General features: G+C 46.4%; 1 protein-coding gene across 3 annotated transcripts in view; it reads right to left on the bottom strand.

Moving 5' to 3' along the window:
- Window positions 1-804: 804 nt before the first annotated feature.
- The window catches only part of GRAMD2A (GRAM domain containing 2A), a 503,088-nt gene continuing 478,595 nt past the window's right edge, over window positions 805-25,297 (bottom strand). For all 3 annotated transcript variants that reach the window (XM_085643959.1, XM_085643957.1, XM_085643958.1), the window contains 3 exons: window positions 22,084-22,195; window positions 19,246-19,353; window positions 805-6,297 (listed from right to left, as the gene is read on the bottom strand). In XM_085643959.1, coding sequence (XP_085500085.1) covers window positions 6,294-6,297; window positions 19,246-19,353; window positions 22,084-22,195 — 224 coding nt within the window. In that variant the 3' untranslated portion in view covers window positions 805-6,293. The remainder of the gene's footprint in view (window positions 6,298-19,245; window positions 19,354-22,083; window positions 22,196-25,297) is intronic.

Below are 25,297 nucleotides of genomic sequence, written 5' to 3'. Positions count from 1 at the left end.
TGCTCTGGACGGGCGTTGTCGTTGGGCGTGCTTGCTTTAGGATGCTTATTGAGGATGAAGCCACAGTGTTCACAGGGATTTGTAGGACTGCGTATACTGAGATCAATACTGTGCTCACATACCTTAAAGTATTTGTTGCGAAGGTTGAGGAGCTCCTCTTTATCGTATCGGTTATCTGGGAGGTGAGGACTAGGGGGTCTGGCCCCGTGCCCCGGTCTGCCGCGGACGGGCGCAGACGGGCTTGCCTTAGGCGCGCCTTCGGTGCGCAAACGGCGCTCCCGCTGCGCTCGTCCGCTGCGCTTCCGGAGGCAACACATGATATGGGCGGGGGAGGGCGTGGCCTTGAAAGTGGGCGTGGCCTGTGCGTCGCCGGGGAGGCGAGCTAGGGGTCGTTGCAGCCGTCACGAAGGACGCTGTTTAAGATTAGGTTCAGGTAGGTGAAGCAACAAGCTTAAAATTGAATAAACACAGTTAAAAACAGATTTAACAAGCTTTTAAAAAGAACGTGTCTCCCGGCGTCTGCCTGCGGAGCTCTGGCAACTATCTGTATAGGATGTGACATCACTGTATTTCCCAGCATCCATCTCTACAGAAGACATCACCTGGTTCTCACCAAAATCATGTTTAAAAAGAAGAAACCAAGCAAACGGACCCTGCTGCCACCACAGAAGTGACCACCGCAGATTCCCACGTTTACATCTGTATCACTAGTTTCCCATCTGAAACATCTTACTTCACCCCTTCGTCTCTCCAGTCGTCACAGATTCTAGCACAAATCAAAACCAGTGTAGACTAATCCGGAAGTGGGGTATAACTCATACTTTATTAAAAAGAGCACATTTTTAGCCTGGTAGTCACGCCTCTTTCAAATCAAGTTTCCAGCACTTAATTAACAAAAGCTGCATTTATTTCCCTGAGCCTGACGTTTTTTGTGGTATAAAGACATCACTTTCTAATATAACGAGGGAACATCATACCTCATTTTCTCATTTCACAGCCACACCTCTACACACACTGATAAAAGTTTGAAATAATATTCCATACAGACAATGAGACTTTAAATTGACATACTCTGTAGTACCACTTTGGGGCGGTGGCAACCCGCCTTATAAGCATTCCTTATTTCATAGTATACTGTGCTGTAAAAGGCTGCTGCAGTGCCCCCAGAGTCTTGTTTTACGGACTAGTGAGCCACTAACATTCCATCCCTAAAAACCAATGCAGCACTTCATGTCCCTAAACAGGTATGACCTTCCTTGCGTGCTGCTGGGCCTCAGTAGACGCACCCTGCAATGCTTCATGTCCCTAAAGTGAGCACACTGTTTCATAGTGCAGGGTCTTCTTAGGCTAAGCATGGAGCGTGTTAGAACCTTAAGGCGGTGTAAAATTCAATGCTTCGGTCTTCATGCAGCACTTCTTATGTGAGTGCGACGTTACATGCATGCTGTAGGGCCTTCATAGGTTTACCATGCAGCATGTTAGAACCTTAAGGCGGTGTAGCATTCCATGCCGCAGGTCTTCATGCAGCACTTCTTATGTGAGTGCGACGTTACATGCATGCTGTAGGGCCTTCATAGGTTTACCATGCAGCATGTTAGAACCTTGAGGCGGTGTAGTATTCCATGCCGCAGGTTTCATGCATCACTTATGTGAGTGTGACATTACATGCATGCTGTAGGGCCTTCATTGGTTTACCATGTAGCATGTTAGAACCTTGAGGTGGTGTAGCTTTCCATGCCGCAGGTCTTCATGCAGCACTTCTTATGTGAGTGTGACGTTACATGCATGCTGTAGGGCCTTCATAGGTTTACCATGCAGCATGTTAGAACCTTAAGGCGGTGTAGCATTCCATGCCGCAGGTCTTCCGGCAGCACTTCTTATGTGAGTGTGACGTTACATGCATGCTGTAGAGCCTTCATAGGTTTACCATGCAGCATGTTAGAACCTTAAGGCGGTGTAGCATTTCATGCCGCAGGTCTTCATGCAGCACTTCTTATGTGAGTGCGACATTACATGCATGCTGTAGGGCCTTCATAGGTTTACCATGCAGCATGTTAGAACCTTAAGGCGGTGTAGCATTCCATGCCGCAGGTCTTCATGCAGCACTTCTTATGTGAGTGCGACGTTACATGCATGCTGTAGGGCCTTCATAGGTTTACCATGCAGCATGTTAGAACCTTAAGGCGGTGTAGCATTGCATGCCGCAGGTCTTCATGCAGCACTTCTTATGTGAGTGTGACGTTACATGCATGCTGTTGGACCTTCATAAGCTTAGCAAGCAGCACAGCCTGTTCTTAAGCAATTGTAACATTCAATACTTCAGGGCACCCATATGCTGAGCAGGCAGCGTTCTATGTCTTTAGGAGGGCCAGGCCCATCACAGGCTTAGGAGCGTGCCCTTTATGTTCACACTGGTAACATTCCAAACCATGAGTCGTGGCACACTAGAGTCCTGAGTTATTACCCACTGCTGCTATGGAGCCCAGGGCCGTTAATACTCTTCGTTTTGGGGCGTTGGGACAAGGGGTGGACAATTCCAACCAGGTCACTCAACCACAGTATACACATTACAAATAAAATGTATCTGAGAAACAGAGTACAAATGAAGGGTTTTAAAAAAGAAATATATGCACACGCTTGTAACAGAATAATATTAGTGGTAATATGAAGTTTGACTGAATTTTCCGTTAAAAAGAACAGGCACTTGACTATATACCTGAAGAAAATATGAGTAGCTGGACCTAAAATGCTCCCACTGCCAATAAAACACGGGTGACAGATCTCAAAAGGGCCACTACTCTGAATAAACAGTTGTGCTCTCTAAATGACCACCACAAAGAGGTAACTGTGGCACTCTACTTAAATATAAAAACCACTATAGAAAGTACAGTGTGGTGTCTGTCCCTGAAGTGGACTGTGCAGGAGGTGCCTGCCTTCAAGATGTCAACCACAGACGGAAAACAGAAGTGCATGCCCTTCTTTGTCCACCATGCAAGAAAACAGTGGTGCCTGCTATAGAAATGGGGACTGTGCAGAATAAACTGAGGCACCTGTCCTCAAACGTCAACTGCGTCAAGAGCAGCATTTTAAGAAGAAAACGGATTCCTGACTTTTCAACATTATTCTGTAAACCTAACACTTCCAACCCCACATTTGCCTCCTGTTGCTGCGTGTTCTATTCTCATGTTCCAAAGGAGGAAAGAACATTTGGAAAGTATATTCTAAGACACTGAAGTGCAGTTTTGGGTTTTTGTAAAGTGCTACCTTCTTAAATGAATGACTTCTAGGTCCACTAACAATAATACCCTGTACCGTTTGATTTGACAGCTGTGTGTAGTCCGCATCCGTGTCAAATAAACTTTATGCTGAAGCCCCTTGTGCCGCTTGTTCATGTCAGTGGGTCAGGAAGGATGTGAAGCAGCTGCCGCCTTCCTCTGTTAGACCATCATCCTTTTCAGCTGGCAGAGGCAGATTTGTCAGATACATAACATGCATACATACTTTAGGAGGCTATTGACAGATATTAGAACGTTGGAATGTTAGGAAGACAATGGATTGCTCCGGGCTTCTAATGGCTGGTAGACGCCCGGAGGATCAATATTCCAATATTTGTTGATAAACTGCTGCTGCTGTAAACCGGCTCCATGAGGCCTTTGTTTTATTTGTTGCCACATTTGTTGTTCACATAATGTACTATGGAGAGACATTAACAACCTGTGCTGTGGGGCCCCGAGACATTCACATCATGTATGGGGGGTGGGGCGGTGAGGCATTCACGTGGTCTTCCCTCTAGTGTTGGAATGTTCTAATAGCGTTATAGCCCACCGTAGCTGGGCTATACCAGCATTAAAGTCCCACTGCCTTGGTAAATGGCCCGTTGGGCTATAAGACAATATTGGATTTCCAATGCAAGGGGTTCATGAGACAAATTAAACATTATGCACTATGGAGTCAGCAAGGCCGTGATTAGGGCAAATTTAGAAGTGAGGATATCCAGTGACTGGAACTTACGATTCTGGACAGTATCTCCTTGCCTAAATACACCCATTACCTGTTAACCCCAACGGAACAGGGAATGCCCATACAGACCTGTTTTTTTTCAGGTGAAATTCTGCATGGTATTCCTTTTTCTGCAAGGAATATTACTCTCTTTTATAACCTGCTATGGGCAGGTAGTAAATGAGAGTGGGGGGGGGGTCAACCTGGGGCTGCTGCTCCGCCATACTCGTAATCAATGACTAAGTGTTAAGTGCTATTGGGATATCAGGCAGTGAAAATCATATACTGTAGACCCATGAGGCATCAGGTGGCTGTTGAGCTGTGAGACAAGAAACACTCCCATACTCTAGGACCAGGAGATGCACCAAGATCATATGCTGGTGAGCCATAAGGCATGAAAGTTCCTGTGCTGTGGAGATTTATGGTGGGAGAGCCACCTGTCGAGGAATGCAGAGACATTAAATGTGCTTCGGGGTCCTGAAAATTTAAATGTCCACTGCTGAGGACCCAACACATTAAACATGCCATGGGTTGCAGATTGAGGTTTGAAATGGCTTGTACTGTATGGCCTCAATACAGAACCCCTTTTGATCTCCACCCGGAGACTCTAAACATCCTGTGCTGTAGGCAAAGGAAAATTAAATTCTCCATGGGGCACTGAGGGATTAAATCCTCTTTGTTGTAAACCATGAAACATTAGTATCATGTGCTGTGGGTTCCTGAGATGAGCCTTTATTATCCTTCGCGAAGCCATTGTAAGTTGCTTTCGGAACTTTTGCCTTGGGCCTTGAAATGTTACCTCAGTGTATATTCCTCAGACATTCATATCAAGTACTGTGGGTTCTTGAGGCATTCACTTCATGTACAGCCATGGTCTCAGACATCAACAACCTGTCCTGTGGGGCCCTGAGACATTCACATCAAGCATGGGGTGTTTTGAGGCATTCTCTTCATGTACCATGTGGCTCTGAGAAATTCACATCATGTACTATGGAGAGACATTAACAACCTGTGCTGTGGGCCCTGAGACATTCGCCTAATATACTATGGAAAGACATTAACAACCTGTGCTGTGGGCCCTGAGACATTCACCTAATATACTATGGAGAGACATTAACAACCTGTGCTGTGGGCCCTGAGACATTCACCTAATATACTATGGAGAGACATTAACAACCTGTGCTGTGGGGCCCTGAGACATTCACATCAAGTACGGGGGTGGGGGTTTGAGGCATTCACGTGGTGTACCATGGGTCTCTGAGACATTCACATAATATACTATGGAGAGACATTAACAACCTGTGCTGTGGGCCCCTGAATCATTACCATCCTGAGCAGTGGCGCCCTGAGACATTAACATCCTGCACCGTTGTGTGCAGAGACAATCATACCATGTACCGCGTGGCCATGAGTCAGTAACAGTCTGTGGTCAGGGGCCCTGAGACTTTCCTATCATGTACTAAGGGCCCCTTAGACATTAATATCCAGTGAAATGAGGCTCCGAGACATTTATATCCTGTTGTGTGGGGCCAATAGCAATTCACATCATGAACTGTGGAAGCCTGAGACAATAGTTTGGTGTCCCAAGACAATCACATGTTCTGTGAGGCTCAGAGGTAACATCCAGCACCTTAGGGCCTTTAGACAATCGTACCATCTTCTATGGGCCCCTCCGATATTAACATCCAGTGATATGAGACCCTGAGCCATGTACATCCTGTGGTGGGGACCCTGAGACATTAACAACTTGCGCCATGGGGCCCAAGACAATCATATCATATACTGTGGGGTCCTGAGACCGTAACATCCTGCACCGTGGGGCCCCTGTCACAATCACATCACTACTTATTTTGCTGCCCTGGTATATTATGAATTGGAGCCATGACATATATTGACCCCTTCATTCCTGACCACAGATGTAGCTCCCTCTTCTACTGTGGGGCAAATGATGCGTCTGGATCAAGTCTGTGTGGCCCTAAGACATTACCATACTTTGCTGTTGGACCCTCCTCATTAACTGTTTTCTCTGGGTCATGTTTTGAGGTATGACGTCTTCACACATTAAAGCCTTGAGTGAAAAGATCTTGAAGGATGGAGACTCGTCCTTTAACGTCTGATTCTTATAAGTAAAACTCCTAAATAAATAACCTATCCATAAAAGACTGCCCGAAGAAAAAACAGAACAGTTCAAATAAATATGAACAGTCATCTGTGCCCAAGGTCCTTCTGTGTCGTGACCCGGAACTAATGATGCTTCTATGAAATCCCACTGAGGCACTGGGATTCTTCATGTGTCACCTAAAAAGAAAAAACACACAAGTATAAAGAGGAGCTGCCAAAATAAGAGAGGACAGAGAGCAGGTAGGGTGGCCAAGCTTCTGTTGTCACTTCACAAGATGCTTTGCATGTGTGGTCACTTTGCTTTCGTGGAAACATTTTTTGGACTCGCGGACAAATCAGAAGACGTTTATCGAGTGTGATTACTATGTCACACTGTATTTGAGTTCCAACTCTTTTACCACTTCCTGAAACAAGCCTTGACTGCTTACTGTTTACATCTTTGGACTGACACATTCACAAAATGAATAACTCTGTTATCGAAATGGAATAAAATAGTGTTAAGACCTGAAACACAAAAAGTGAGGAAAAGGTATTCACCTGTAGAACAAGTTACTTACCTTCGGTAACGCTTTTTCTGGTGGATACAGTATCTGCCTGTGGATTCCTCACCTTGTGAATATCCCCTGCGCCAGCATTCCACAGAACTTTTCTTTCCCAGCACTCCACGTCGATGTGGGCGACGTCATAATGCATCGGCTTTGCTCGCGACTCCGTACGACGTCACCGGAGCCATAAGAAGCCCACGTCGGCGTGATGACGTCAGTTCCACCCTTTTTTTCGAGCCTTCGAGGCGAACAGGCGCACCAACGACAACTCCAAGTATACACAGTATACAGTATACCAACACATATACATAGCATACAAAGAAAAGGAATGCTAAATAAACAAGCATTTCCTACAAAAGTACAAGAAAGTATACAAACATTTCAAACAAGACCTATTTCGTGGTATACAAAGGTGGACAACAGGGAGGTGGGTGGGCCAGTGAGGAATCCACAGGCAGATACTGTATCCACCAGAAAAAGCGTTACCGAAGGTAAGTAACTTGTTCTTCTGATGGATACATCTGCCGGTGGATTCCTCACCTTGTGAATAGATTCCCACAGCAGTCCCCACTCCCGGAGGAGGGTGTCCACCTTCCTATACCAGAAAGTCGTGCAACACAGAGCGCGCGAAGTGGCCCTCCCTCCTCATCTCTGAGTCCAAGCAATAATGCTTTGCGAAAGTATGGAGGGAGGCCCAAGTCGCAGCCTTACAAATATCTGCCACAGGAACACCCCGGGCCAAAGCAGATGTAGATGACTTAGCCCTAGTCGAATGAGCTCCAATGCCCTCAGGAGGAGTCTTACCAGCCAGGGCATAGCAGATCTTGATGGTAAGGATGATCCACCTCGATAGCGTGCGCTTGTGCACCGCTTTACCCTTGGAATGACCAACGTAGCCAATGAAGAGTTGATCATCCAGACGAAAGTCTTTAGTTCTGTCCAGATAGAAACTCACAGCCCTCTTCGGGTCCAGGCGATGGAGTCTTTCCTCCTCTTTGGAAGGATGTGGAGGAGGATAAAAAACAGGGAGAGTAACAGACTGCCCCAAATGGAACGGAGTAACAACTTTTGGCAGGAAACCAGCCCTGGTCCTGAGTACCATCCTTTCAGCATGTAATGTAAGAAAAGGGGGTTTAGAACTAAGACCTTGGAGCTCACTCACCCTCCTTGCCGAGGTTATGGCTACAAGAAAGACCACCTTAAAGGACAACAGCCTCAAAGGACAGCTATGTAGAGGCTCAAAAGGGGACCCCATTAGAAAGGTTAAAACAAGATTAAGGTCCCACTGAGGCATTACAAAAGGAGTGGGAGGAAACATGTTCGTAAGGCCCTTGATAAACCTCAGTACAACCGGAGATTTAAATAATGACGGTTGGTCAGGTAGACATAGAAAAGCCGATAAGGCCGAAAGATAGCCCTTGACCGTGGCCACAGCCCTGCTGAGCCAAGGAAAGGGCAAACTGGAGCACCTCAGAAAGATGTGCTTTTAAAGGGTCAATGGATCTCTCCCCACACCATTTAACAAACTTGGACCACCTGTAGGAGTAAACGGACTTGGTGGAGTGCCGCCTGGCCGATAAAATAATGTCCACCACATCACGTGGGAGAGAGAAAGAACTCAGGTTGCCCCGTTCAATCTCCAGGCATGAAGGTGTAAGCTCTGGAGGTGGGGGTGTAGAACCTGCCCCTCCGACTGCGAGAGGAGGTCTGCCCTCAGAGGGAGACGGAGCGGAGGGCACGAGGAGAGGTGGAGAAGATCTGTATACCACACCCTTCTTGGCCAGTCCAGGGCGACCAAAATGACTTGGGCCCGGTCTTGGCGAATCTTCCTCAGAACCCGAGGAATCAAGGGTATGGGAGGAAACACGTAAAGGAGTCGTGAGCCCCAACTCAACTGAAACGTGTCCCCCAACGCCCCCTGCATCGGAAACTGGAGACTGCAAAACGACGGGCAGTGCGCGTTCTTGCGGGTGGCACACAGGTCCACCCGAGGGGTCCCCCACGCCCGAAAGACGTGACGAACTACCTCCGGATGGAGCCTCCACTCGTGGTCGGCGGAGAACTGCCGACTGAGACTGTCCGCATGCATGTTCAGCACCCCGGCCAGATGATTTGCCACCAGACAAATCTGATGGTCCTGAGCCCAGGACCAGAGACGCAGAGCCTCTCTGCAGAGACAACGCGACCCCACTCCTCCCCGCTTGTTGACATACCACATCGCGGTAGTGTTGTCCGTCAGGACTTGAACAGACTGACCGCGAAGGGAAGGGAGGAAGGCCTTGATTGCCAAACGAATCGCCCGTAATTCCAGAAGGTTGATGTGAAGCAACCTCTCCTCTGGAGACCAAAGACCCTTGATCTCCAGATCCCCCAGATGAGCACCCCACCCTAGAGTGGATGCATCCGTAATCACTGTGGCCACCGATGGAGTCAGATGAAAGGGCTTTCCTTGGGACAGATTGCCCTCCACGCTCCACCAAGATAGATCCGCTGCAGCTTCTCCGGAGATCCTGATCGACTCCCTGAGATCTCCATTGTGCTGATACCACTGCCTGCGGAGGCACCACTGGAGCGCCCTCATGTGCCAGCGTGCATGGTTGACCAACAGAATGCAGGAGGCGAAAAGACCGAGCAGGCGAAGGACCTTCAGAACCTGAACAACCGCTCCATTGTGGAATAAAGGGACCATTTCCTGAATGTCGAGAATCCTTTGAGGAGGAGGGAATGCCCGACACACAGTAGTGTCCAGTACCGCCCCTATGAACAGGCTGCGTTGAGAGGGCACCAGGTGAGATTTGGGCACATTGATCGAGTAACCCAAGTCGAATAACAGCTGAGATGTTACCTGCAGATGATGTTGCACCATCTCTGGGGACTCTGCCTTCAGAAGCCAGTCGTCCAGGTAGGGAAAAACCGGAATCCCCGACCTCCTGAGATGAGCAGCCACCACTGCCATCACCTTTGTGAAGACTCGAGGTGCGGTAGTAAGACCAAACGGAAGGACCGCAAACTGGTAATGTTGCGACCCAACCGTAAAACGGAGATACTTCCTGTGCGACTTCAGGATTGGGACATGAAAGTATGCATCCTGCAAGTCGAGCGACACCATCCAGTCTCCTTGCTGCAACGCTTGAAGAACCTGCGCAAGGGTCAGCATCTTGAATTTCTCCTGTTTCAGGTAAAAGTTCAAGATTCTGAGGTCCAGAATCGGACGCAACCTGCCGTCCTTTTTGGGAATCAGAAAATACCGGGAGTAGCACCCCTGACCCCTTTCCTGCTCCGGAACCACCTCTATTGCACCCTTCTGAAGCAAGGCTAGAACCTCTTTCTGCAGGAGAAGCAGATGATCTTCCGAGCAATAACCTTGGCAAGGAGGGTAAGGGGGAGGAAACTCCCGAAAGGGAAGGGCGTACCCAGTCTCTACGAGGTTCAAAACCCAAAGGTCTGTTGTAATAGATTTCCAACCCCGTAGAAACTAGGACACCCGACCCCCCACTGGACTTACATGATCCGGGATGGGGGATCTAGGGCTGCTTCCCTGAAGCCTCATTGGGAGCAGAGGAGGAGGACGAAGAAGAGGGGTTGCGACCAGAACCTCTCCGACCCCTCTGCTTCCCTCTATAGGACCTATAGAGGGGATTCTGTTATTGCTGCTGCTGAGGCTGTCGGAAGGAGCGAAAGGATGATCTTCCGAAACCCCTAAACTTCCGAAAAGCTGAACCCCTAGAAGGTGCCTGCAGACCCAAGGACTTTGCCGTCAATCTGCTGTCCTTAAATCGTTGAACGGCAGAGTCTGCCTTCTCCCCAAACAGTTTCTGTCCATCAAATGGCAGATCCACCAATGTGGCCTGAACATCCGCCGAGAATCCAGAGGAACGGAGCCACGCCTGTCTCCTCGCGGCTATAGATGACCCCATAATTCTTGCCACTGAGTTCGCCGTATCCAGCCCTGACTGGATCACCTGCCTGGCAGCTGCCTGAGTGTCCGCAACTACCTCCAAGAAGGACGACTTATCACCCTCAGGCAATTTAGGGGCTAAAGATTTAATAGAGTCCATCAAAGCATGTACATAACGCCCCAGCAGACATGTGGCATTAGATGACTTCAGTGCCATACTTCCTGAAGAGAAGGACTTTTTAGCCGCCTGATCAACTTTCTTGGACTCCCTATCTGCTGGAGACTGAGGGAATGCACCCGAAGCATGTTTCGAACAAGAAGCCTGCACAACCAGGCTCTCCGGAGATGGATGTGTAGACAAAAAATCAGGATCCCCAGGAGCAACCCTGTACCTTCTTGCCACCTGTCTGGAAACCGCCGGAGAAGAAAGAGGTTTCCTCCACACCTCCAACACCGGTTCCAAGATGGCCTTATTGAAAGGCAACAAAGGCTCCGAAGTTGATGTCGGAGAGTGCAACACCTCCGTAAGCAAGTTAGACTTGTACTCCACAGAGGGCAGCTGCAGATCTAACAATTCTGCGACTTTCTTAATCACCACATGGTAGGGTGCCAATTCATGTGGAGAAGAAGATCTTGCAGAAGTATGCTCCCACTCTGGGGTGGTATCCAAACCACTTGCTTCTTCTATCCCCTCAAACTCATCCGAAGCAGAGTCGACTTCACCTTCTTCCACCTGTGCTCTATACCTTCCTTCCTCCAATACCCTCTGGGCCTCCCTCCTTCATCGAATCCGGGGAGCCGGCGTCGTCGACGTCGTACGCGGCGTCGGTGGAGCCAGAGGTACCGGAGTCGGCGGAGCCACAGGAGTCGGCGGCGCCGGACGCGGCGCCGATGGCATCAGCAACGGCGCCGAAGAAGGCTCCGAACCAGGAAGATCCATCCGCAGCCTCGACGGATCCCCAATCGGCGCCGGAAACTGCCACGAAGGCGCCATCGGCATAAAAGGGCAAAAAGGGGGCCTGAGCATACTGCTGCGGCACCCCTAGCGTATATGCCATTGGACCCACGGGACCAGTTGGTGCTCCGGATGGGAAGGCTGCCCTATTAAATATACCATACATGGCATTCAGAAAATTTGATGAATCGGTACCTGGAGCCGGGAATTGCGGATAAGGAACAGACCCTGTATCCCTTTGTGGAGTCTCCTGCGTCGGCTCCGCAGTGTTTTCCACCGGAGCCGCAGATTCATCAGGCACCGGAGCAGGCTCTTCCTGTTCTTGCTCATCCATAGAGACCTCCGACTCCACTTGTACCGGAGTCGGCGCCTTCGACGGAGCTGGTGACTGCGCCGAAGAATGCACTGGAGCCCGCTTCGGCGAAGGAGACCCTCTCGGAGACCTCGAAGGAGAAGGAGACAAGTCCTTGCCTCGGCGCCGACGGGACAAAGTCGACCTCGATTTCCTGCTCTTCGAGGACCGACGTCGAGAAGAATGCTTTCTCTTTTTATGATGCTTCTTCGACTTCGACGACCTCGAAGTCGACGACTCCCGCCTCGACTTCTCCTTCTTTCTTCCTCTCTTCTACTCACCGATCTTCTTCATAAAGAGTTTAGTCTTCCTCTCCTTCAGTGCTTTAGGATTCATTCTCCTACAGCAGGCACAGTCTTCCATATCGTGGTCCGAAGAAAGGCACCACAAGCAGTCCTGATGCGGATCAGTCATAGACATCAGACCTCCACACTCCCTACAGGGCTTAAAGACCGACTTCCTCGTCGAAGACATATCAATTTTTCAACAGTAACACGGTCAAACTACAAAGTAGCCAGAGAGCACTGGAAAAAAAACGTTGCGCGTCGACGCCGCGGAAAAAAGGGAACTGACGTCATCACGCCGACGTGGGCTTCTTATGGCTCTGGTGACGTCATACGGAGTCGCGAGCGGAGCCGATGCATTATGACGTCGCCCACGTCGACGTGGAGTGCTGGGAAAGAAAAGTTCAGTGGAATGCTGGCGCAGGGGATATTCACAAGGTGAGGAATCCACCGGCAGATGTATCCATCAGAAATCATAGTTCTCTTCCAGGGGAATCCTCATCATAACCTTAAGCACTGAATAGTCCATCCCAAAGGTGGTCATCCAGGAGTGCACTGCATATATGCTTGTAAATTACATAAAATGTAGTCACTGATAAAGAAGTGCCCATAATCTTTCACAAACCTTTTTCTTTTTTTTAACGAAAAGTGAAGGGCATAGGCTACAAAGCAAAAGACAGGAGAGAAGAACTGGCACTGTGCGTTTAAGAACATCACAATGCACCCTTTATTCCATCATGCCCCACAGGTGACCGTAAGATCAGGCCATTTTTATGAAGATCAGAAAATCCTGGGTGAAAATTGCAGACATCTGTAGTACGTCTTCTCCGGGGAGGTGGGAGTGTTGCTAATGACTTTGATTAGGAGTCCTGTAAAAGAGAACTAGGATTACAGGAGAGTAACTTTTCCTTCTCCTCCTGGGGAACCTCTTCAATAAACATGAGCACTGAACTGAATAGCAAGCCCATCCAATAAATAAAAGGACGAGAAACCATGGTGATATAAAAGTAGTATGCAGAAAGCTATCTATGTAGACATGGACTGCTTTGTTGAAGGTAAGCCTGTTCCTACTGGACCGTAGTGTATGAAAAGACACACTGATTCTCTTTTATCTTTAGCTTTGTCTAAATAGAATTTCAGAACTTTATCTACATCTAGAGAATGTAGAGATCTCTCTACTGAAGTTGACAGATAAGGAAAGAATGTAGGCGAAGAGATGGCTTGGTAAATGTGAAAATCTGACACAACCTTAGGAAGAAAACTGGGGCATGTTCGTATTACCACTCTATTTCTGTGGAATACTCTGTATGGTTCAGTAGCGCATAAAGCCTGAATTTCAGTATCTGTGCATGCAGAGGTGATAGCGACTAAGAAAGCTGCCTTTCATGTAAGATGTTATAAAGAACCTTTGTGAAAACCTGGTTACTTAAGAGGCTAAACCATAACAAAACCCGTTTTCACTCACCTTCACTGGATGGAAAGCCATGATAGCTATTTATGACAACGATCAGTCGAACTGCTCAAACTCCACCCAATTAGAACCCGCGTACCTGATCACGCAGGCTCCACTGTAAAGCAAAACAACTCAGAAGATGCCTGGGGAACCTTGCTAAGAACACTGCAAATAACAGTAGAAGCCCTTAACTACCAGTCCACGAAAATAGACACCCAGATCAAGCGACTGAACACATTGGAAGTCTTCACCTTTGGGACTGACACAAGGATAGCCAGTCTCAACTGTCTCATAACCAAAGCTCAAAAAATGGCTGAAGCCAAGGGGCCGAAAGGTCCCTGTGCATGCTCCCTGATCCTAGGCAAACTGGAGACACTTCCTGCAAACCTGGGCGACATCCTTCACAACCCCAAGGAGGCCTAGAAGCCAGCAATCTTAGCAATTGACCACATACTACATGCCTCTAAGGGTCCTACTCAGTCTGCTCTTCACTTGGCACAAGACAACACAAAGGGTTCCTCAAGTGCCAGACAGGGCCAACCGCCCCAGGTTCCATCAATGCCAACAGGGTTAATAGCCCCCACAGCGATTAATGTAGAAGCTCCAGCCAACTGCCCTCCCACTGAAGGGCCCATCTCTAGACCCAACAAGTTGTAGATTTCCTGAGGTTCATCCAAACACTTCCTTCTCCATCAGATTTTGCTGATAAACCAATATTTTGGCTGGTGGAATAGTACGATGAGGGGACTAGAAATTAAGAGAATATCCATTCTAAACAATATTGAAGACTCATTTGTCTGCAGTTATGAAATTCCACTCTTCCAAATGTTTAACAATACTTCTCCCCACTGGAGTGACTAACAGAGAAAAGTGATTGTCTGGTAGTCGTTTGGTAGGAGCCTTTCCTGCACTGGCTGATTGTTGTTGTTGGCTTCCTTTTCCTCTGGAGGGCGTATCAGGGTGGTAAGACTGACTCTGTTGCGGGTGATGCTATCTCCTTTCATAGGGCCGAAACCTCCTTCGATACTCTTTCTTTCCCCCAAACCTACAGCCTTCAAAGTGCCCATTTCAGTTTTCATGCAAGACTTTTCGTCATCTGCATGAGATCCAAATAGAGTGTTTCCTGAAAATGGCAAACTGAGAATGTGATGTTGTGCTTCTGGTTTGATTCCAGTCAATGTGAGACAAAAACTTCTCTTTGCACAAATTCCGTGGCAGTAGCCATAGGCAACTACGTCTGATGTGTCACCTGCTGCACTTATTATTTTACAAGAGACTAGGCTGTCCTCATTAAGGATTTCTTGGAAATCTTCTTTGTCCTCTTTTGAGAGTTTTTCAGTAAATCTTTGGAGAAAATCCCAAAGAGACCTATCATATCTCCCCAAAATGGTGGTAGCACTGGAAGCCTTCATTGTAGATACAGATGATCTACACAGCTTCTTCTCAAGCAAATCTATCTGCTTACTCTCTTCATACAGTCCGAAGAGGAAGGAGCAACAGTAGGAGACTTCTTCGCTGCGGCTACAATTACCGAATCTGGAGGAGGGTCTGATTTTAGGAACAGAGGATCCTGGTCAGGTGGTTTATTTTTCTTGAGCAGGCATGATAAATAGCTGCATTGTAGGCTCAAGTAGGCCAGGGACTAGAGGAAGAAGAGATCTTGCTGGCACTCTAGGATGTAGTTTCAAAACTAACAGAGGCTGATGTAGCTGGAGTAGGCATGGTGATATTTAATTTTTCTAGGTTTGGAAGTTCTCCCAGAGTTAGATCGAGATCTGGAGTGTTGGCACCTTCTTTGAATTCTAGATCTTTGCGAAGATCTAGTTGGAGGCGTAGATTGTTGTGGACTTCCCAGAGGTCCATCTGGAGTAGTAGAAGGAGCTTAAGGCTTTGTAATAGGTAGTGTGCCTGAAGAACAACGAGCAGATGTTGGTATACTAAGTGATAGAGTCCTTGAAAGCTGGATCTCCAGTGTCACCTAAGATGTAGGATAGGTGCAAGAAAAATCTGAATCTGATGTGTGTGACACACTTTTCTCTTGTAAACTTTGAAGCCATCTTGGTGACATGTTCAAAGTAGATTGTGACCTAGATCTCAACGTAAAATAAGTCCCAGGATCTGTTTGACATGGTGATGTTGATGTTGATGTTGAGTTGTGCTTTGACATTGAGATGTGCTTCAACGAAGAACACTGTAGGACACATCCAGGTGTACTTCAACAGCAAACTTTGATGGGCTTTTGGCATCACTGGTGGCTTTGACGACGATGGGTGCTTTGACGGCGAACATCGAGAATGGTTTGACGTCCAGTGGAGTCAGTCTCGACAGCACCTTCCACGATGTTCCTGTTGGTAGCGAACGAACCAGTAGTTTTTCCGTTCTCTATGTCATGCTTCTCAATGTCTAATGGGAGCGTTGCCTCTTCCCCTGGTGGTGTTTCTCCCTGGATCTCTCTCTGTAAGTGTCCTTGGAGTGAGAGGAGGAAGGATGCTCCGGAAGAAGGTTTAACTTCCCAAAGCCTTCATGTTGACACAGTGTGTACAAGTCTCTGGATGATGGTCTTCAGGAAGGCAAACAATGCAAACTGAGTGTGGATCTATCTAGGCCTTCTGTTTCCCAAAAGAACTGCACTCACTAATAGTGAAGGCATTTTAACAAGAAAATGTTTTCTTTTCTGTCAGCAAAGGGTTTAATTATACTATTAGCCTTTTAAGAGGATGAGTAAATACAAGAAAGAAAGGTTTGGAAAGGGCTTTCTAAGGATTTAAAGCCAAAAAGACAGAGCTCAGTGCCTCTGGATCCTGTTTCAAGGACCCGGAAAAATGAACTGACCTAACTGTCACCTGTAGGGTATGATGGGATGCACGGCGTATTGTGAAGTTCTAAACAGTGCCAGTTCTTCTCTCCTGAGCTTTGCAGCCTACTGGCTAACATTGTCATATATTCCGTTTCCTTTTGAAAAGGTTTTGTAAAAGAGTTTCTATGGTAACTTCTCTATCAGTGAATACATTTTCATAATTGGCTTCTTTTTTAATGAAAATGAAATGAAATTTTGCTTTTGTAGCCTTTGTTTGGTCTGTAGACATATAAATAGTGTGCTGTTGTACAAAGTTAGATATACATATATGAATAATTTGACAGTGTTTTGGGATCCCTACGTGCGGGGATCCCAAAACAATGGACGGGACTATTCAGTGCTTATGACCATTAATGACCAAGTTTTCATCAAGAATGCTGCCCAGTATCCACCTACTGCCCACCTACTGCTCAGAAGAAAATGTCTTACAATCTACATCTGCCCTTTTCCCGATATATGAAAGTATTGGGAGTTAGGGGCGGGTAGAGTTTAGGAATAGGCGCATATTGTGAATGCTTTAAAAAACATCTAATAGGATCAGACCAACTGCAAAAATGGGATGGTTGGCTACTCCAGGAGTGGAGGCAGAGGTGAGTGGAGGACAGAATGCATGAGATTATAGAGAAATAAAGAGAAGGTAGTCAAGAGAGAGAATGGAGCAAGAGATCAAGTGAGAGGTAGAAGGATTGGGAGTATAAGTAGGAGATAGAGGAAGGAGCCTCGGGGGATCGCATCGTACTGATTCTTGTGACTGAAACACAATTTGATTGCCTTGTTTTGAAACCGCTAGAAATTCAGGATATGAATTAGGAAGTTGCATGCAGAGCTGCAATAGTCAATAGTCAATAAGTGGAAAAATTAAAGCCGTTACAAGGTGTGCTTTATGTTTAGAATGGTTACAAATGGAATTTATTTGCAAGGTCCTTACTTTTTGAGTGCTTTTTTAAATTCCCGTAAGGACCTATTGGGCTCCTGTTCTCCATCTGACCCCAAGTCTACAGTAGTTTAGTTGGCCACACAGCCTCTTGAAGCTGTTGGGTTAATCTTGTTCCAAGATCCCACTGAAACAGAACTGAATATTTGAGTTTGGCCTGTAGTTGAGTACATCCTCAAGGTGTGCCATTGTTTTTTCTAGAAGGAAACTGTTTTGGAAATTGCTTTATAGAAGAAGTCCTCTGTGATGGTTGGTAGTAGGTCATTAAGAACTGAATGAATGAATAGGGGGAATTTATAGAGCGCAGAGCAACTCCAGAGAGTGTCCAGGCGCTAGAGGATGGAACACATGGTATGCACCCAGTAACCAGACCCCTAATGCCCCATAGAAAAAGATTTTTTTTTTTGTGGCATACAAAATGTGGTCTCAAGGGAATATGACGAAATTCGTGAGGGAGTACATTCCAAGCTTTGGTGGCACGATAAAAAAGGCTGTGCCGCCCCTCCGTTCACGAAGAGTGTTATTGGGATCCAATTTGGTTATCCACTGTGCCAACGTAAATTGTGCATACTTGGGATCCGAAGAGTGCCCACGAGGTGTTTAAAGTTCCATAGTGATGGGCTGTCTACAAGTTCAGACACTGACTGCCTGATTCATAAATGTGACTTGTGTAAGTTACATTTTCGAGTAAGTCTACTACTTTTAGGCTCAAAATACAAGTGTAAATTTACTCCAAATTGACAGTCCTTGGGGCTATACACTTTTGAGTAATTTACATTTTTGAGTACATTTACTAATTTTGGCTATTCACAAAATCCGAGTGTAAATTCACTCCAAAAGTATAATTTACACTCTTATTTTGTAAATAGCCAAAAATTAGTAAACTTACTAAAAAAAAGTAAATTACTTAAATGTGTAAGTTACCTTTGTGAATAAGGCGCTTTGTCTCCTGGGGTGGTGGTGATTCTTTTGGCAGTGGTTCGGATGTTGTGCTAGCTCGAGGAATTTTAGGAAGCATGAGGCATTGTTTTTTTGCATCCTGTGGATGATAGATAGAGCCATTAACTCACGGGCATTGATTGGGAAGTGGATAAAAAAAATAATTAAAAGAAGAGCGGGTGGTTGATTTTGGTTTGGTGTTTTATACGTCCTTGGAAAAGATGGCACACTATTTGTAAATGTAACCATTAGTTCTGAGTCAGCAGCTTGTTTTGTAGGGGTTGGAGCTGTCTCTGAGCCATATTTCTGGAAGTCCGAAGTGGGGGAACTTATGAATATCGATAAAGTTGAAGGTTAAACGAGAACAGGGACAAAGGAAGAAAAAAGGAGCAAAGGAGACAGAGAGCAATTGAGAGAGAGAAGCGAGAGGGAGATGTGATAGAGAGTAAACAAAAGATTAACTGGAGAATAGTGACAGTTGGAGTGGAGGACAGGGGGGATAAGAAATACAGGATGAATGTGGGCAGAAGGATATACGAGGAGAAAAAGGGCAGAAAAGAGACAATGAATGGTTGATAGTAAAATATTAATGAGGACAGGGACAGAGGGAACAAACAGAGAGGAAGAAGTCAGAAAATGATAGATAAAGATAGACTGGGAACTGTGAAGGACAGGTTCAGAGGAGGAGAAAGGATATAAAAAGGAGGTGATGATACAGACACAAAACGGAGCGAGGCAGAGATGGGGATGGAGAAGACTTGGATAGGAGATAGAGGAAGAAATAAATAAATAAGAAAGAGGAGGGCAGAGAAAGCGAGTCCATATGCAATAGTGGGACTGAAGATGATGGGGGATAGGAAAAAGGATGACAGCACAGAGGATGACGATCACCGTGTTTCTCGTATTACCTGTTGTGCTGCCTCGAGTGGTATCCCTGGTTTAGAGAGTAAAGCTGCTGTTCAAGATTTAATATCCGAAATGCCAGATAGAAAGAGGAGACGACCAGGATGCAAACGCTGGGAAGAAAAAAAGAGACAATCACACAAAGGTCTAGATGACAGCTCTTGGCACAGGACCATCTGTGTCAGAAATGTATCCAACACACCTGGGTACTCTGCAACTAAAAAACACGGATTACAGTGGCAGCAAGATGTGGATTCCTCAACAAGACTAGAGAAACATGAATAACTGTTTTCCAAAATGTTAGTGCTGTTACTCTCTTTTGGTCTGTGTTTGTAAATAAATGAGAAGGAAAATGATGACACTAGTTTTATTTAAAGATATCTTCATCTCATGCAAACTTTAGGCTAGAGGTACTCCTAAACTCTCTCATTGGGAACAAAAGCATGGTTGGAGAGTGACCAAGAGCCCATAGACCACAGGCAACCCCCTCACAAGTTTAACAAACAGGAAGAAATGAAAAGGACTATGTACCATGCAAAAGGCTTTCCATGAAAGGATCCATGCTACCTACAGAGGTTGCCTTCCTTTTATGTACCGATTCTAAACCTCCGATATGAGACCCTGACAATTTATAAACCCATGTCCAAGTCACAAAAACATGGAAAGACTACAGCCGGGTGGGGAGGACCCTCAGACCACGGACTATGGAAATCATGATGATGATGATGTGCCACCAAACATGTCATTTACAAAAGATAGAAAACTGATTTTTCATGAAAATGAGAAACTATTGTGTAGGGCATCTGAGTTTGTTTTAACAAATGAAAAGATTGTATTTGATAGGAAAATATGTGAGTTTTCATAAACTGAAAGCTGAAATTTGGTGGCAAAATGAATACACTAATGATGTCTGAACCGCTAATATGTGAGATCAATGTCAAAGGTCTGTTGTTGAAGCCTTTAATGGCGCTCTAGGAATTGCACTTCCTGAGATTGCAAGATTGTGTATTTTTTGCTCCTCTGCCCCTTTCAAGAAGATTCTCGGTTACAACATATGATTGAGAATCTGCTTGGAAGGTGCATGAAAGGAAGCAACTCATAAATGTAGTTAGACGATAAGGTAATGAAAGGCCAATGAACACTGCATTTCTGAGGTATCACTTGCAGCTTTTTAGAAATTGTGCTGAAAACGGAACCTTTTATCACCAAATCTGAAAATTGGGTAGGGACGAATTAATCTACAATTCTTCTACAGGGGTCAGGATTGCTGTTTCAATAAATTGTGGTACTGTTCGTTTTTCCTAAGTTATCCCTGGAGTTGTATGTGTTTTATGCTGTTACATGATGCTATATATACAACAACATTTCCTGCTATGTCACAATTTTCACTAAGCTTAACTGTTATTCCTCATTTAGCCCAATGCCCTTTCTGCATCACCAGTATGCTACTGTTGCTTACTGTTGTGCCCCCTTCTCCAGGTCTGGTCTGCTGCTGGATTTGGCTGAACAAAGAGTGTTCTTGCTGCCACCATCAACCAGGGCTACTCCTGCTAAACCAGGACTAGTGCTAAGTCTGACCTCCTTGTCCTCTTCTTGTCCTACCTACTCCCCACTGCTGTGTCAGAGAATGGGACTGGAGTGGACACATCATCCACCATTTCACACCATCATCCACTATTCTCCTTGGCCCTTTGCTGACTGGCTGGCCTACCATCACACTAGAACCGCCCATAAACAGCTTGCGTTTTAGTGAAGAGAACAATTGACTTCCTGGCTTCAAATACAGCTATGGTGACTATATGACTGGATGCCTCTGTCGACGCCCAGCTTCACTACAGCAGATGGTGGAAGTAGAGTGAGGACATCATTGAAAAGGTGTGGTTTGTACTTGCTGCATTCCTTTAGGTTTGATTCAGTACACATCTGGATCTCCTTCCTCCCTTGAACAGTTATTTGGCTTTGCATTCAACAGTAGGTAAAGTAGGACCCCCTTTAAAGAACCCAATTGAAAAGAGAAAAGGCACAATTGAGTGGCCCAGGCCGAGCAAACAACATATGACTGGAGTTACATAAAGCCAGCCAGATGTGCATACATACTAGTGTATGCCTCATAAATGCGGCATCGCATTGTGCCTCTTTGTAAACACACCACCGTATCATGCGCTAGGCTTATTGTGTTTTCTAGCATTTGTTTATTCTTCAACTGGTTTCAGGTCCTTGTAGCACGCTCTTGCTTAGAGTTGTGCTAAGTAGTGTTGCCTGTAGAAGGTGTTGTTTTGTATTAAAGCCAGCAAGAATATTCCTAACTTTGCGGAACTCCAAACTAATTGCACTAACTCCACCCACCCCAAATCATGCCCCAGTTCACCACGTCTTTTGTAGTTGGGAATACTCTGTTGCTTGTCGGGATATTTCAATCGCCTCCCACCCCTAATATTATTGACCAAGCTACACCCCTGCTGGTGCGTGTGTGCTGTGTTACTCCGGCCTGAAGGGTCATGGAGGAGGCAGCAGCAAGAACAGAAAACAGAAAGTAAACAGTGTTGCACTTTGAGTAGTTACCACTCCTTCCCCTTCCACTACCCTCTTGTCAGCAAAAGCAAGGCTGTTGAGGGGCTGAGAGTGACACAAGAGGTCGACCCTGAGATGCATCAGTGGGGATCACTTAACATGTCAGATCAGTTCCATTGCCCCAGGTATTCTGGCGCATCCAGGTCCCCCTCATAAATACGAGGGATAAAGCAATAAAGAGCATAATATGATGTATGGATGGAAGCAGACATCAGCGGTGGTCATACTACTGACAGACAACGCAATGCAGTGAAGGAGGCGCGCAGACTCACAGGACGATGAAGACCTTGAGGAGCTGATATTCAGAAGGCCTCAGCTCTGAGGTGCAGTCCATCTCCACCTCTTGGTCTGGATCGGGCTCTTCCTCTGTGGTTGCTGCATTCTCTGTAACAGGAGACAGGGACACCCTTATGAGAATCCCTAAGGTGAGCAGGACAGTGCAAGGCATCCTAAGGTGAGCAATACAGTGCAAGACATCCGAAGGTGAGCAGTACAGTGCAAGGCATCCTAAGGTGAGAGGTACAGTGCAATGTATCCTAAGGTAAGCATTGCAGTTGAAGGCCTCCTAAGGTGAGTAGTACAGTAAAAGGCATCCTAAGGTGAGCAGCACAGTTTAAGGCATCCTAAGGTGAGCAGCACAGTGCAAGGCATCGTAAGGTGAGCAATACAGTGCAAGGCATCCTAAGGTGAGCAGTACAGTGCAAGGCATCCTAAGGTGAGAGGTACAGTGCAATGTATCCTAAGGTAAGCATTGCAGTTGAAGGCCTCCTAAGGTGAGTAGTACAGTAAAAGGCATCCTAAGGTGAGCAGCACAGTTTAAGGCATCCTAAGGTGAGCAGCACAGTGCAAGGCATCGTAAGGTGAGCAATACAGTGCAAGGCATCCTAAGGTGAGCAGTACAGTGCAAGGCATCCTAAGGTGAGAGGTACAGTGCAATGTATCCTAAGGTGAGCATTGCAGTTGAAGGCCTCCTAAGGTGAGTAGTACAGTAAAACGCATCCTAAGGTGAGCAGCACAGTGCAAGGCATCCTAATGTGAGCAGCACAGTTTAAGGCATCCTAAGGTGAGCAGCACAGTGCAAGGCATCGTAAGGTGAGCAATACAGTGCAAGGCATCGTAAGGTGAGCAGTACAGTGCAAGGCATCCTAAGGTGAGCAGTACAGTGCAAGGCATCCTAAGGTGAGCAGTACAGTGCAAGGCATCCTAAGGTGAGAGGTACAGGGCAATGTATCCTAAGGTGAGCATTGCAGTTGAAGGCCTCCTAAGGTGAGTAGTACAGTAAAAAGCATCCTAAGGTGAGCAGCACAGTGCAAGGCATCCTAATGTGAGCAGCGCAGTTTAAGGCATCCTAAGGTGAGCAGCACAGTGCAAGGCATCGTAAGGTGAGCAATACAGTGCAAGGCATCCTAAGGTGAGCAGTACAGTGCAAGGCATCCTAAGGTGAGAGGTACAGTGCAATGTATCCTAAGGTGAGCATTGCAGTTGAAGGCCTCCTAAGGTGAGTAGTACAGTAAAAAGCATCCTAAGGTGAGCAGCACAGTGCAAGGCATCCTAATGTGAGCAGCACAGTTTAAGGCATCCTAAGGTGAGCAGCACAGTGCAAGGCATCGTAAGGTGAGCAATACAGTGCAAGGCATCCTAAGGTGAGCAGTACAGTGCAAGGCATCCTAAGGTGAGAGGTACAGTGCAATGTATCCTAAGGTGAGCATTGCAGTTGAAGGCCTCCTAAGGTGAGTAGTACAGTAAAAAGCATCCTAAGGTGAGCAGTACAGTGCCAGGCATCCCAAGGTGATCAGTACAGTGCAAGGCATCCTAAGGTGAGCAGTACACTGCAATGCATCCTTAGTTGAGCAGCACAGTGCATGGCATCCTAAGGTGAGCAGTACAGTGCAAGGCATCTTAGGGTGAGTAGTACAGTGCAAGCCATCCTAAGGTGAGCAGTACAGTGCAAGGCAACCTAAGGTGAGCAGGACAGGGAAGTTATCCTAAGGTGGGCAGTACGGTGCAAGGCATCCTAAGGTGAGCAGTACAGTGCACATCATCCTAAGGTGAGCAGTACAGTGCAAGGCATCCTAAGGTGAGCAGTACAGTGCAAGGAATCCTAAAGTGGGCAGTACGGTGCAAGGCATCCTAAGGTAAGCAGGTCAGTGCAAGGCATCCTAAGGTGACCAGTGTGGTGCAAGGCATCCTCAGGTGAGCAGTACAGTGCAAGGCATCCTAAAGTGATCAGTACAGGGCAAGGCATCCAAAGGCGAGCAGTACAGTGCAATGTATTCTAAGGTGAGCAGTACAGTGCAGGGCATCCTAAGGTGAGCAGTACAGTGCAAGGCATCCTAAGGTGAGAGGTACAGTGCAATGTATCCTAAGGTGAGCAATACAGTTGAAGGCCTCCTAAGGTTAGCAGTACAGTGAAAAGCATCCTAAGGTGAGCATCACAGTGCACTGCATCTCTAAGGTGAGCAGTACAGTGCAAGGCATCCTTAGGTGAGCACTACAGTGCGAGGCATCTCACAGAGCAGAAGAGCGTACAATTCAATGGACATGCCTTTCCATAGAGATAAACAAATATATTGCAAATGGAGTCCTCCTTTACCAGTCTTTGTTTCAAAAACAGCTAAGTATAACAAGGGAAAAGTGAAATTACAGCTGGCTTTATAACCGCATCTTAAAAGTGTATGAGGTGCATCAGTTTGTCTGTGGCTTTTTAACTGCACAGGGGGTCTCATCCTCTGCTACAGCCAGTTATCCTTATGTACTTAGTGCAGGGGTGTTCCTACGCCGACTTTGACCCGGAAAGGGAAGGTAGATGAGACTAACCACAGACCAGCCTTCAAGCAGGGTCTTTGTGAAAATATACTCTGAAGACACTTTTTACCCCAGTATGCAGATATGTGAATCATACTTGCACCGCGTGTTCCTATGTAGACCGCAACGGAGCGCTGTGTCTAGAACTAGTGGCACGTTTCTTCGGTAATAATTCATTTTTAACGGTGGGAAAATACTGGGAGAGAAATCCTAATTAGTCAGTTTTCCTTGGATCTCAGATTTCATAGGGTTTATGGACCTCAAGCTCCAGGTGTAGGAGGAAGCAGCTCCTACACCAGCTCCTACACCTAGCCCGCCCTTTTCTACTTCTGGTACTGATATGGCAAGACCTGGCCATGTATTTACAGTAGGAATATGTTGTGAGAAATCCCAATTAAGCAAGGAAATGTAATATTGACTATATTTCTCAATTTGAAAGCAAACATCAGCCACCACTCAAGATGCTGGATAGTGCTTTATTTTTGTATGCTACAGTAATTGTGGAAATATGCAGGCACATGCATCAACCTTTTTTGTACGCGCAAGCGGTGCGATTTGCAAAAATCGGCCGTTTGCGCACGCAAAAAGGGCTTTTGCGATGCATCAAGGTGAAAGGCACTCGCAATTCAATAAATTACAATTTATTACGATTTCTTAAATTGTGATTGCATTTAAGGAATC

This window comes from Triturus cristatus, chromosome 3_1, assembly GCF_964204655.1.
Source record: "Triturus cristatus chromosome 3_1, aTriCri1.1, whole genome shotgun sequence".
Taxonomy (NCBI): domain Eukaryota; kingdom Metazoa; phylum Chordata; class Amphibia; order Caudata; family Salamandridae; genus Triturus; species Triturus cristatus.
Note: the sequence above shows the minus strand (reverse complement) of the source record. Positions and strands in the feature narration are given on the sequence as shown.